The sequence below is a fragment of the Balaenoptera musculus genome, chromosome 12 (genome assembly GCF_009873245.2).
Source record: "Balaenoptera musculus isolate JJ_BM4_2016_0621 chromosome 12, mBalMus1.pri.v3, whole genome shotgun sequence".
Classification (NCBI taxonomy): Eukaryota; Metazoa; Chordata; class Mammalia; order Artiodactyla; family Balaenopteridae; genus Balaenoptera; species Balaenoptera musculus.
Genome location: NC_045796.1, coordinates 81880180 through 81894611, shown reverse-complemented (window position 1 = coordinate 81894611; position 14432 = coordinate 81880180). Strand labels below are relative to the sequence as shown.

At 50.9% G+C, this 14432-nt stretch overlaps 1 protein-coding gene across 5 annotated transcripts in view; it reads left to right on the top strand.

Moving 5' to 3' along the window:
* Window positions 1-5894, top strand: part of KCNQ5 (potassium voltage-gated channel subfamily Q member 5) — a 571236-nt gene extending 565342 nt beyond the window's left edge. For all 5 annotated transcript variants that reach the window (XM_036872164.1, XM_036872162.1, XM_036872165.1 and 2 more), the window contains one exon: window positions 1492-5894. In XM_036872164.1, coding sequence (XP_036728059.1) covers window positions 1492-2379 — 888 coding nt within the window. In that variant the 3' untranslated portion in view covers window positions 2380-5894. The remainder of the gene's footprint in view (window positions 1-1491) is intronic.
* Window positions 5895-14432: the final 8538 nt, after the last annotated feature.

Sequence of the window (14432 nt, the reverse complement as noted above, 5' to 3'; positions counted from 1 at the left end):
TGCAGGAGGGCTCCCTTTTCTCCCCATCCTCACCAGCACGTGTTATCGCTTGTCTTTTTGATGACGGCCATTCTAACAGGAGTGAAGTAACCAGAATTTTTTTTTTAATCAAGATTGATTATAGGCAGTTGGATGCATTCTAGTGAGTAATAGATTTTAAAAGGAATAAAACCAAGAAAGAGCAAATAAATTAAATCTTCTTTATGCATAGACAGTGTTTCTCTAAAACATTTGGATTTCCATATAAGAAATAGAAAATTTCCTCTCATCAGTTAACACTCGAACTGCAAACAACTATAGATTTCCAACAGTAGAATAACAAAGATCTATTTTTTATTTGTGTTTTGGTTATTTTCATTGTCTCTCTCTTAGGTCAATTTAAAAAAAAAGAGCATAATAACTATGGTAGTGCACTGAATGTTTGTTGACCCTGAGAGTGTATTGTCTCATACAAAGACAGTTTTTAGAAATCAAAATGCTCCCCCAATTTAATTATAAATATTCCAAGCATTTTATACCTTTATTTTTAGATTTAGAATCGCCTAGATTGATATCTAGGGTCTTTTTTTTTTTTTTTTCTGTCTGCACCGCACAGTTTGTGGGATCTAGTTCCCTGCCCAGGGATGGAACCTGCACCCCCTGCAGTGGAAGCGCAGAGTCTTAACCACTGGACCGTCAGGGAAGTCCCAGTATCTAGGGTCTTGATTTCTTAGAGAGTAAGTTTCCTGCTAGACAGCAGTAAAGTCCAGAATGTCTTCAGGGAAGAGGCTGAGGAAGGGGAACCTGATCAGGGAGGAGGGTCTGGAAGTTGCCTTTGTAGAGCACTTATATGGTTTTTGAAAACATCAATTTTATTTATTTATTTTTTTATGATTTATTTTATCTTTGGCTGCGTTGGGTCTTCATTGCTGTGCGCGGGCTTTTCTCTAGTTGTGTCGAGCGGGGACTACTCTTCGTTGCGGTGCGAGGGCTTATTGCGATGGCTTCTCTTGTTGTGGAGCACGGGCTCTAGGCGCGCAGGCTTCAGTAGTTGTGGCTCACGGGCTTCAGTAGTTGTGGCTCGTGGGCTTCAGTAGTTGTGGTGCGTGGGCCCAGTAGTTGTGGCTCGCGGGCTCTAGGGTGCAGGCTCAGTAGCTGTGGCACACAGGCTTAGCTGCTCTGTGGCATGTGGGATCCTCCCGGACCATGGCTCGAACCCGTGTACCCTGCATTGGCAGGCGGATTCTTAACCACTGCGCCGCCGGGGAAGCCCCTGAAAATCAATTTTAAAGGCTGGGGAGGCAGAGGGGCGCCAGTGGAGACCAGGCGGACCGACGCCGGAGCGTCCCGCCTCTGAGCCCCCCGTTGCCGCCCTCACGGCCGGACGGGGCATCCTGAGCTGGTGCCGAGTCAGGACGGCGTCCTACTTGCCTCTCCGGACTTCACTGTGCAGGCACAGCCGGACTTCTTCTTACGTTCTGATCAACAGGTGTGCGTTTTCCCCTCTTTCAGGTCCAGTCCATCGAGGCCAAGCTGGACTGCCTGCTGGACATCTACCAGCACGCCCTGCGGAAAGGCTCGGCGTCGGCCCTCGCACTGGCCCCCTTGCAGATCCCGCCTTTCGACTGCGAGCACACCGCGGACTATCAGAGCCCGGCCGGCGGCAGAGACCTGCCGGGCCCGGCCCCGCCCGGCGGCCGCCTGCCCCGCTCGGCCAGCGCGGGCCTGGCTCGGGGCCTGCAGCTCATCCTGGCGCCCGGCGAGCTGGGCGCGCAGACCTTGTACGCGCTGAGCCCCCCGGCGGCCCTGGGGCCCGGGAGCCCGGGCGACGGCCCGGCGGGGCCGGGGGTGGGCGCGGCCCGGCCGGCGGCTCCCGCCACCCTGCAGATCCCGGCCCCGCTGCCCGCCCTGGGGGCCCTGGCCCCCGGCCCCGCGGGCCCACACGACGGCCTCCCCGACGTCTCCGCCCGCCTCGAGGCCGCCAAGGACCGCGTGGCGGCCAAGGAGCGCGCGCTGCGCCAGAGCCTCGACCTGGACGGCGCGGCCCTGCTCTCCGTCCGGCCCGCGGCGGCCCAGGACCGGGGCAAGTCGGCGTCGGTGCAGAACCTGATCCGGTCCGCGGAGGACCTGGACGTGCCGCTGTCGGGGAGCGAGTCCAGCGGCTCCAGGGGCAGCCAAGATTTTTACCCCAAATGGAGGGAATCCAAATTGTTTATAACTGATGAAGAGGCGGGTCCGGAGGAGGCCGGGTCGGACGCCTTGGACGCGGGGCCGCCGGCCCGGGAACCCGCCCTGGCGTCGGACTCTCTCAGGACTGGACGGTTCCGATCATCTCGGAGCGCGGGCCCGGTGGCGGGAGGCGCGGAGGCCCTCGGCCGGGCCCACGCCAGGCTGAAATGAGGCCCTCGTTCGCTTCCCTTGCCCCGCAGCCTCTCGGCCATACATGTCGCTGCATGAACTCTTCGGGAGGCCCTTCTCAAAAGTTGAATGCCCAAGAATCAGGAAGAGCAGGAAAGGCAGTTTCCAAGCCCGTTACCTTTTAATTGCATGACAATGCATGTTCAGGGGATGGCTGAACTTCCCAGGTAGGACAACATTACCCCTCATTCAGGAAGGTACCTCGAGTTAAAACTCCTGAGAAATCAACACTGCTGGTGCTGTGGTGTGTGTGAAAATGTCAAGGTCAGGTCGTTTATAAGGTTGGACTCCGTGTTTTGAAATGATGGGAGTAAGCGCCTTCAAATTTCAGGCATTTCTGCTTTGTGGTAAAACACAGAATACAGTTTCAGAATGAGGCCATGACGTGCGTACGTGTAAACATAGTATCAGCTGCTAACAGGGTGTCCAGTAAAGCAGAATTGGGGAATCACAGAAACGGCTGCCTGTTCAAGACGTACTTGCCAACCCGTTCCTATTCAGGCATTTTATTATTAATGTAATTTGAATGTCAGTTCGTGCGCTTTTGGTGGCTCAACGCTGTGGCCAGCAACTTTGCACGTCATTTTCATGTTCTTTATGCGAGAACGTTAGTCGGTTAGAAAATGTGCAAACAGTGAAATTCAGGGCCAGTGGGGCAAATAGGCTGACTCTCTGACACATCTGACTTCAGTGGAAACGTATTCCCTGACGGCTCGCTCCATCAGCTGCTACACAAGCAAACCAAGGCCCGAGCAGCGGACAGCCGGCCGGGCAGGGCTGATGTGTGTGCCCTGCAGCGCTCTCCACTAAAGGCAAGTGCGAGAGGCTCTTCCCACGGCTGATACACACGCAGGATCCTGGGAGCGGACGTGTGAGTGATCCTGGGAGCAGACATGTGAGTGAGACGGGGATGGAAAAGGCTTGAAAAGAGTCCAGACGCGACACCGGGAAACAAGTGAAGCTCAAGAAAATGACTTCCCCCTCCAGGGCCATGAGAGGGAGGGAAACAGACCAAAAGAAAAGAACTTGATTTTTTTAGAAAACGAATATTGCTAGGGAATTCAACTACCTAAACATCCCTTATTCTTATATATAAGCAGAGAATTTTGAAAGGCATTTATTTTTTAATATGCCCTGAATGTTTTTTGCTATTAGGTAGTACATTTTGCATATGGAAGGCTAAAACTAAACGTCCTTTACTTTTTATACTGTAGTGCACATTTTCTATTCTTCCCGAGAATGTTGCCCCCAGTCTGAAATTACTGGTTCAGTTTCCTGGTACAAACATTTTATGGTTCGAAGTCAGGTAACACGGGCGGGGTCTGCGAATCAAAACACTTAATAATATAGCATGGCAGCAAAAAGACCAAGGGACACCAAAGGAGAAATGTATGTACCAGAAGGCAAGCAAAGTTGACCGCTTGTTAGAAACCAGCCTCGCTAGCCCAGACCGGCAGAACTTCAGCCAAGGTAACGGCACCCAAAGGGCCAGGAGAAGAGAGAGAACACTGGTTAAACTCTCACCACAGGAGGACTTAAAAAGGAAGAGTTTTTTCCTTGGCAGTAGTGCTGCCTCCGGGAAAACTTTCCCAGCGGCCAGGAGGACGCAGCAGGGCTATCGCCGGCCACCCAGAGGCCAGAAGATGCCCTGACACCTGCCAAGTCCCTCCCAACTCTCCCCAGCCGGGTTTCTCCACCCCAGACTCCCCCCGACTTTTCTTCTCCACAGGCTTATGGACTCCCTGCCACAAGTTCCCCTCTGGACTTCACCAGCCGACATCCCCAAGTAAACCGCTTCTCCACTCACCCGAAATGCGCTTCTCGGCCTTTTAAGACCCTGTCCTTTTTGATAAACACTGAAATTTGGCAAGATTCCTCTTCTCGCCCCACCGGGATCCTAGCACACTCCCCCGGAGCGTGTCATTCAGAGTGTGCTTGGGTGCTGGAGATATGCAGAAGAGAGTCTAAATTTTACACTCCAGTTAAGAAGAGGTTCTCAAGCTTTCAAAGCCATTATTTTCATTTTCAAAACGTAGAGTGTTAGTAAAGTATTAAATGCAATGTTTCATCTACCCATGTCTCCACTCTAAGTTGTGATCCATCCTCCCAAGGAGGTTGTACACAAGAACACACACACACACACACACACACACACACCCTTCCACTGACCCAAAGCCAGACCCCCGCCGTGCACGGCAGGCCTCTCCAGGTGTCAGCCGAGGAAGAGGCAGGAGATAGCAGCTTTCAGGTAGCACTGAGTCTTGGACACACTCTGTCCGGGTCAAACCCCACTGGCAGCAGGAACTCTGAATGTACGGGGGACCCCCTTCTTTGGCCCCTTTAGGCCTCAGACACAGTACAGTTCATCCGGCGTTGCTGAAGACGGAAGATTCAGAAACAAACCTAAGCCCATCACTGAGGGTTACCCACAGCCCCGTGTGGTAAACCAGGTTGGGAAAAAGCTTTCATACATCCAAGCCATGACCATTTTGTGTCTGTCTTACTCTATAGCGCAAAAAGTCCTGGATGTCGAAAGCCGGTTGTCTTGTGTGAACACTGGAGGGTTGTGTCTGCTCTGTTCCTCTCGGTGGAGCTGAGAGGGGCCTCCCACTTACTTACACTTCTTTAGCAAAGTCCCTTCGGTCAACCCCAGACGGCGTCTCGAAGCACAAGTTAGCTGATCAGCCGCCGGCTTTCGTGTTCGTCTGCCCTTCTGCAGTTCGTGGGGCTGATCCAGCTCACGCTTCACGGCAAACAAACAACATCCCTTCTAGGATGTGAACTGAAAATTTTTGCTCTGTCTGATCTAAATGTTTGCATTTTGTTCAGCTAAATTAACATGCGTAGATTGCAAGTTTTGTTTAAAGAAGACACTTGATTGAGTTTTTAAGTCTTTATCTCCTGTTCTAAGGTGCCTTTCTTGCCTCCCCTTGACTCAGTGATTCTGAACGTTCTTAATTTGCCAGTAAAACAAGTCTAACAGAGAGGAGGAAATCAGGCACAAAGTGACTAATTCTCATGCCTGTTTGCAAAGCAAACTATAAGGAATGATGCAACTGAGCAACTAAGTGAATAGGTCACTTCATCCAGATTGAGAAAATATCATAAATGTTAACTTATCTCCCCAGAAGCTATTTTTTGCCTTAAAATGACATGGTTATGTTTTTGTAAGAGAAACTTAATTTAATATAATTATGTGCATTTAAGTGAGCAGTTCTGGAATTCGTGTATGACAATGCAGTTGTCTGTTTCCTGAAAACAAATAAATCAGGAATATCATATCCATTTCAAGCTACCATTCAAATGTAATTTCCTTTGCTCTCTTTTACTGGGATTATTTGTTTTAAAGTAAAACATTAAAAAGATGTCTATAAACAGCTAGTGTGACTGCTTTCATCTCGTACTAACTGGTTTGTTCTCAACTAACTGGGTCCCAGTCGATGAAACTGATCGTATACAGATTTGGGGTTGAAATTAAAAATTACCTTTTTCCAGTGTTGCTGAAGGAATCATTGGTAATTTGGGAAGAGGAGAGATTTGCAAATGTTGTTGAGGGTATCATAAGAAAAATTAACTTGATATTATACTGAATATTTACTTTTATATGTTTTTTATTTGATATATCAAAACAGATGCCAGCGCATATGAGCCTTGTGTTAGCTGTAATAAAAGGGTTTGCTAAACGAGTGATAAGAAGTGGGGACCAGCAGGTGCCCAAATGCTGGAACCCCTGGCTGCTCAGAATGACCATTTTTAGCACCTACCCAGCGCTGCCCAACCAGGGGGCTTCTGCTCCAAAAGGGATCTTCCCCTTCTGCCCTAGAACCCCCCTCCTTCTGTTCCACTAGCAGTTTTGCACGGTGTGCATCATTAACTCCAGTGGGATTATTTGAAAGGAGGCTCAGAATGTTAGAGCTCTGGAACACAAAGCAACAAAGCCCTAAGAGAGACGCTTTAGACGCAGGAGGAAGGGTGAGGGGCTGTCGCGTGAGGGGGCCTCCCCCCATGGCTCTGAGGAGCCCACCCAGGTCTCCCTGTCTGTTCTGTCACCTTCTGGAGACGAGTGAAAATAATCAGCAAACTTGGAACGCGCTTGCTTGACCAACTCAAAAAGGTAAACAGCTTCCAAACGCTTTCGCACCTACCTTACAGCCTCTCTCAGTCCCGCATTTAAAAGCAAAATATACGTACAATTATTCTACCCTCATCATGGGTACAAGTAGCTTCCCAGCCCTTGAAGTGCCCACTTTCATCACCCTGCTTTCGACTACTTCAAGCATCTGGTACAAGTAAAAATTGCTTCTTTAATTTTTTAAAAATTTTAATTAGTTACAATAAGACTTCACCCTCTGGCCTGCCTAACTCCAAGTTATTGAGGTTTTTACTACATTTCCAAGCAGAAATTTATCAGGTACACTATGTGCAAACTACAGATTATGCACTGCCCCGAAATCACAGCACCACAAGACTGGTGAAGGGCAATTTTTCTGTCCCAGTAAATAAATAGAAAACCCAAACGTACATTGGTGTGATATATTTCTTTGCCCATTCCCATGGCCCGTTCATTCCTATCATGGTTTTGTTGCCTAGTTCAAGTCCAGTGCGCTCCGGGCTAATCATCAGGGTCCAGGGTTCCCACACACTGTCACCGACTTTCTCAACTTCTCACCTGCTTGCTATTTTTTTTTTTTTAGTGAGGCCCATCTCTTTCCATTACTTGCTTCTACTTCCCCTTTCCTTTGCCTACAGTGGTGTGACTACCTTCCTGCACTGCCAAACCCTGCTCAGCCCGTGACCCCAGGAACTAGGTACTCGCACCTTCCTCTGGGGTCAGCCCCCGTGCTGAAGGCAGCAGACCACATGCAGCCCAGGTCAACAGATGCTTCTGCGTATCTGCATCTCCTCGCCGAGGCCTCCGGGCCACGTGCAACACCACCTCCTGCTTCCAGGACTCGGGGGCGGAAATGCCTCTGCCGCTCCCCGGGGGAGCTCTTCCCTTAGGGACGACTAATTCTCCTGCTCTGGATCCCGACCCCCTCCTTCCCCGTATCTGCGGCATCTCCCCCTCAGTAACAGAAGTGAGCCTCTCCCATGACCAGCACGGCAAGAACTCACCCTCCTCTTTCTTTCTCTCCACATCTCACCTTCCTTTAGAACCAACGATTTATAGCGTAAGTTGTATGAGGTACTTCTGTTTCCCCAGCATCCGTCCACCAGCCAGCAGGACAGTCACGCCCACTGTTACTGTCCCACAGGACAGAACATACACTGTTCCAGGCTCCTTGCTTTCCTTGCTTTGCGGTCAGTGTTCCAGATCCCACCCTTCTCTCCTCCCCTCACACCCTCCCCTGGTGGCTCCACCCGTGACCTCAGCTACTAAAGCTGCGGTCCCACCCAATCAGGGGTCTCCAGCCCCGAGCATCAGCTCTGAATGTCTCCCTTGGGCCCGAAGTCACCTCGGTCAGACGCCCCAGACAAACTTCTTGAGGGGGACGTGTCACGATATCCCCCAAGCGTCTCCCGCCAGGCCACGCAGGCAGAAGGTGCTCAAGAACCCTGAATGGGGGCTTCCCTGGTGGCGCAGTGGTTGAGAATCCGCCTGCCAACGCAGGGGACACGGGTTCGAGCCCTGGTCTGGGAAGATCCCACATGCCGCGGAGCAACTAGGCCCGTGAGCCACAACTACTGAGCCTGCGCGTCTGGAGCCTGTGCTCCGCAACAAGAGAGGCCGCGATAGTGAGAGGACCGCGCACAGCGATGAAGAGTGGCCCCCGCTCGCCACAACTGGAGAAAGCCCTCGCACAGAAACGAAGACCCAACACAGCCAAAAATAAATTAATTAATTAATTTTTAAAAAAAAAGAACCCTGAATGGGTGAAAGTGTCCTGGTCTCTCTGGCCTTTTACTCAGTTTCAGCAGCTCCAACCCCTAACTTCAGAGGTCTCTCTCTCACGAAGGGTGTGACCCTCAGCCTCATTCACACTGTGTCACAGATTTGATCGGCTACTTCTCCCAAAGGTCTCTGGGCTTTTCCAAAAGGAAAGAAATTAATGAAATTAATGAAGGCCAAATAGTGAGTGACCGTGTTCCGCAGGACTGGAGGAGCAGCCCCTCTCTCACCGCCCCCAGGCCTCAGCATCCTTCGCCTCTGTCCCTCCTCCACTGACAGATACATTGCCTCAGACCCCACAGATGGTACCCAGGCCTAGATTTTGCCCATTCACCAGGAGGCCTGATTGCTCCCACTTCCCTGTCGCTCCAAGGAGAAAAGGGGGTTTCGTCTCCCTTCCCTGCTCCCTGAGCCCCATGAAACCACATTCTGGCTCCACACCCCTCTTTATACCCTACCAATGCCAAGCCCATAGCCAGAGCTGGCCTACAGTCTGTGGATCCCAGATTTTAAAATAACTCATGAACACACTACTATATATAAAACAGATAACCAACAAGGACCTATGGTAGAGCACAGGGAACTCTACTCAATGTTTTGTAATGACCTATACGGGAAAAGAATCTGAAAAAGAATACATATATATGTGTAACTGAATCACTTTGCTGTGCACCTGAAACTAACACAACCTTGTAAATCAAGTAAACTTCCCAAAAAAATCTTAAATAGTAGCAACTCATGCTGAGTGACTGCCCAGTGTTGAGCCAATAAGGGCTTTCCCAGGTGTTACCGAATTTAACCCTCACCGCCTGACCACAGGTAACCTATCGGTTAGGATGGATTTGGCTGCGGGTATAAGAAAACCCGGGAACGTTCTATTATCCAGCATAACTGAAGGTCAGGGTGGCTCCAGACAGAGCCGATTGTTCAGTGACATCGTCAACGTTCCAGTCCTGCCTGCCGTCCTCCTGGTCTGGAGGAAAGTACTGGGGGCTCCTCTCATTGTCCACAAGGTGCCACCACACAACGCCTTGATGACCTCTTGGGGGGGAGGGGCGCCAGCCCAGTGGGATGTAACTCCTTTGCCGGCCCCTGATTAGACTAACGCAGGTCACACGCTCACTCCTGAACCTGGCCGCAGCCGCCATGATTGGCTTAAACCAGTCACAACTCCCTCTTTGGAGTTTCCCCAGTCCATAACCCCGGGTAGAGCTCCAGATGAGGATTCGGCACCCAGGGAAGTTCTGGAATGGAGGCTTAAGAGCCTTACTAGTCAATTTATTCATGACTTGAGAGACCTCAGCACGCTTTGCTCCCAGAAACACCCCACCACGACCAATCCCAGCCCCTACGGCTGGCAATCTGGGGAGAGTGCCCGAGCGCACACCTCCCAGGCCGCTGGCGGGGGACCACTTTCTGCCTCCACCTGGACTCCCGCCTTTCTCCTCTTGTCTGCCTTTTAAGGTCCAAGGGGACCCTGGGCTTCTAGGAGAGGACCTTTCCTAGAAGCCCCTGTTTTCATTCAACCCAGAGCAGCCTGAGGAAGCTCCAGGTCTAAGAGAAGCAGTTGTCTTTCCTGTTTGCTTCTCCTGCACTGGCCCAGAAGCCCCTCGTGGGCCAGAGAAGTTCATCCAAAGGACGGAGCAGCACACCAAAGGCTTTGCACACTGGGCCGCTTGTTCTAGCGGATCCTTGCTGGTGGACCACTTTCTTACACCCCGGGGGACTTACGGCCTTTGAAGGATGAGACCGGGCCACAAATGCCACCTCGTGTCAATGCCCTTCAGGTCTTTTTACCGATGCGGACCCAAAACTCCCCTCACGTCTCGACTGCCCTGGGAGAGCAAAATCCTTTTAACTGCCAGAGTGAAATCGAAAGGCGTCTAGGGCCAAACATTTTGTAAGGGGAAGCCTGAGAAGGCCGAAGGGAGACGGTGCTCCCTCTCCCGTGGGACGAAAACAGGCCCGGCGGGTCCAGCGTGATGCGCGGCGGGGCGGCCAGGGCGGGCGGGGTCAGGGGCAGGTTCTGCACAAACTGCAGCATCTCGCGTCTGCAGGGCGAGGGCGGGGTGACACTGGGACCCCAGGGCAGTCACCGCAGCCCGGGCCTCGCCTGCCCCAAACGCGTCTCCCGGGGCATCCCCTCACTCCCCGAGGGCACCCCCTTCTGCAGAGCTGGGGGAGCCCCCGGATGCCCAGACAGGCCGCTGATCCTCCAGGAAACCGAGATGCCAGCGACTCTACCATCAAGTCCTCTGAGGTCACCCACCTCGGGCCCGGCTTTGGGGGTCCCAGCTCCCGGGGCTCCAGATCCTGAGGAACAGCCGCTGCCCGGACTCAACCGGTCCCACGGCGAGGACGCGCGTCAGGCCCGTGGCCGTGAAGCGCAGTCTCCAGCCGGACGAGGGTCTGGCTGTGCGCCTCGATGATGCGAGCCAGGTCCGGTCCAGGGGGCCTGCGAGGCGGGGCGGGAGGACCAGTGCGGGGAGGTGAGGGGCGGGGAATGGGCTGGGACAGACGGGGGCCGGGGAGGGGAAGAAAGGCAGGGGGAGGGGGCGTGGGCAGGGACCACTCACCACACGTGGGCTCCTCCCGGTCCTCTTCTATGTAAAATTCCAAAGGAAAGGTAAAGTCTTCGGGCACCGTCCACCACGGCTTGATCTCCACGCCCCACTGCTCCCAGCCGATTCTGAAGAGGGCCAAGTCCAGGAACTCATCCCAACAGGACTTAGAGAAACCTGGAAAGGCCCAGGGTCTGCCTAAATATTGTCTCTAAACAACCCACCCTAGGGAGGGGTGACCTCGCCCTGCAGCTGCTCTCGAGGAAATCCATTCCAACTAATTACCTGCTCTTCACCAATCCCTTCATCCAAATTGGATTATCTGATCCATGTTTGCCTCCCTGATGCCCAGGAATTCGAAAGTATCTTCATTCTAGGCACTTCCCTGGCGATCCAGTGGTTAAGAATCCGCCTTCCAATGCAAGGGATGCAGGTTCGATTCCTGGTGGGGGAACTAAGATCCCACATGCTGCAGGGCAACTAAGCCCGTGCGCCTCAACTAGAGGTGCAAACTACAGAGCAATCCACAACTAAGACCGGATGCAGCCAAAAATTAAGTAAATAAATAAATAAATAAAAAGAAGAAGAAAAACAAATTTTAAAAAAAAGTATCTTCATTCTAGTCTGAACAGACCTTGGAGCAGATCTGCTGGGCGTGAACCAGGCCTGGGGTTGTGGGGTGGAATGTTCTGGAGCAGGGGTTTCCAAGTGGCCTCCCTGGTTCAGAGAGGCACTGCCGTAACAAAATCCCATAGGCTGCGGGCTTTCTCACAGTCCTGGAGGCGGGAAGTCCAAGATCAAGGCACCAGCAGACCTGGCGTCTGGTGAGCCTCCTTTTGGCTGTGTCCTGATGTGGCTAAAGGGGCGAGCAAGCTCTCCAGGGCCTCGTTCAGAAGGACACTCATCACCTTCATGATGAGGATCCCTCCCAAAGCTTCACCTCTAAGACCATCGCCTCGGGGGTTTGGAACTCAGCGTGTGCCTTGTGGGGGCACAAACCTTCAGACCGTAGGGTGCCGCCTGCCGACCACACAGTGGCCTCGTTTATTCTCCTGCGTCGAGAGAGAGGAACACAGAGCCTCTTTATGGGATGGGTGGGAGGGAGCCTATCACAGGATTTGGCTGCATGAGTCTAAGGAGTGTTTAGAGAAGCAGAGGCCAGTTTTGTAAAAATGGGGCAATTTGTGGGACTTCCTGGTGGTCCAGTGGGTAAGACTCCACGCTCCCAGTGCAGGGGGCTCAGGTTCCATCCCTGGTCGGGGAACTAGATCCCGCATGCATGCCGCAACTAAGAGTCCACGTGGCGTAACTAAGAGCCCGCATGCCGCAACTAAGAGCCCGCATGCCGCAGCTAAGAGCCCGCATGCCGCAACTAAGACCCAGCACAGCCAAAATAAATAAATAAAAATTTTTTTAAATGGGACAATTTGTGGTTATCTTGGCAATTCTTAGGAGGCAAGGATATTAATTGGTCTTTTTTTTTTTTTTTTTAGCTCTGCCACATGGCTAGTGGGATCGTAGTTCCCCAACCAGGGATTGAACCCAGGCCCTCGGCAGTGAAAACCCTAACCACTGGACCACCAGAGAATTCCCAGATTAATTTGTCTTGATTGCAGAGTGTCATTGTCTCTGCCTGGTTTCAAATCTAGTTACAGAGTAAGTGGTCTTTCCCCATCTGTTCCATCACAATCACTGAGTGGTCTTGACTAGTGAAAATGTTCTGCAAGAGACGTTTATGTTTGTCAAGAAATGTTTGTTAGAGTTTATTTGCCAGCTTCCTGCTGCAACTCGTGGGTCTGTTTTTTCACTTTTCAGTCTCCCTTTTTGGCCTAAGGCAAAAAGAGAGAAGACAAAAGGACATTCATCTACAGGGTTCAGACCCACCATCCCATCATCAAAATCCATGGATCACACGGTTATTTGGAGAACACGGTCTGCGTCTCCACTACAGTTAGTTCCATGTGCCTTTGGTTGCAAGATGAGGTGATGAAATCATTTTAAAAGATCATGAGGGAATTCCCTGGCAGTCCAGTGGTTAGGGCTCCACGCTTCCACTGCAGGGGGCACAGGTTCAATCCCTGGTCGGGGAACTAAGAGCCCACAAAGCCGCACAGCACAGCCAAAATAATAATAATAATAATAATAATAATTAAAATAAAAAATAAAAAGAGATCATGACTGCACAGTAGCACTTAAGACTGGAGAGGATACAGATAATTACTAGAAACAAAGTGATTATCAATCCTATTAATAGGCTGCAAAGGAAAGAGCGTAGATTTCAAAACCAGGCCATGAAATCAGGTCCTATTCCATCTGAATCTGTTCTAGAAAGCCAGGTCATCTTTTCTTTTAACCAACCACAAATTATTCTCCCTGACCAATAGTGAACCAGGCTAGCAAGCAGTGTTTGCTAAAAAACGAAGTTCTTAGCTGGCCAAGAAGGAAACAAAGTCTGCGTAATTATCCATAACCAGAGACAAATTTTGGACCACCTTTTCTAGTTAGATTATTTCTACCACTGGAATGGGAGCACCCAGAATGGAGATGAAGAGGGACTTAGTTATCTGGCCAGGTCTCTTGCAAGCTCTGCTGAATAATCCATTCTTCCCTCGTTTTGGGTCTCTGAGTATCTTTCTCAGAGAAGCAGTTTTCTGTAGGAGTAGGTGTTTTAAAATTGGAAAGTTTCTAAATGTTACTCTATATACGCAAGATAGGTTTTGGTAATAATCAGGTGAAGTCCTGTTGTCCACATAAAAAGAGTACCTTATGCAGCCACTGTGGAGAACAGGATGGAGGTTTCTTAAAAGCCTAAAAATAGAGCTACCATATGATCCAGCAATCCCACTCCTGGACATATAGCCAGAAAAGACGAAAACTCTAATTCGAAAAGATACACGCACCCCAATGTTCACTGCAGCACCATATACAACAGCCAGGACATGGAAGCAACCTAAGTGTCCACCAACAGATGAATGGATAAAGAAGATGTGGTACATATATACAATGGGATACTACTCAGCCATAAAAAGAATGAACTAATACCATTTGCAGCAACATGGTTGGACCTAGAGATGATCATACTAAGTGAGGTAAGTCAGACAGAGAGAGACAAATACCATATGATATCGCTTATATGTGGAATCTAAAATATGATACAAATGAACTTATTTACAAAACAGAAACAGACTCACAGACATAGAAAATAAACTTATGGTTACCAAAGGGGAAGGGGGGAGGGGAGGGATGGATTGGGAGTTTGGGATTAACATACATACACTACTATGTATAAAATAGATAAACAACAGGACCTGCTGTAGAGCACGGGGAACTGTACTCAGTATCTTGTAATAACCTAAATGGGAAAGAATCTGAAAACGAACAGATATATTGCTGAAGCTGAAGTAGTTGCTTAAGTTACGGTCATAGGGCAACCAGCTGTGGGTGCCCAGCAGCCCACTGGCACTCACGGTCACCAGCAGGTCTGCAGAGCCCTGGGTGATGAAGGAGTGGGGCTGCCGGTGGGGAACCAGGGCCAGTACTAGGGGCACGCCATCACTGATGACCTCCGCAAAGAAGGCCTTGAG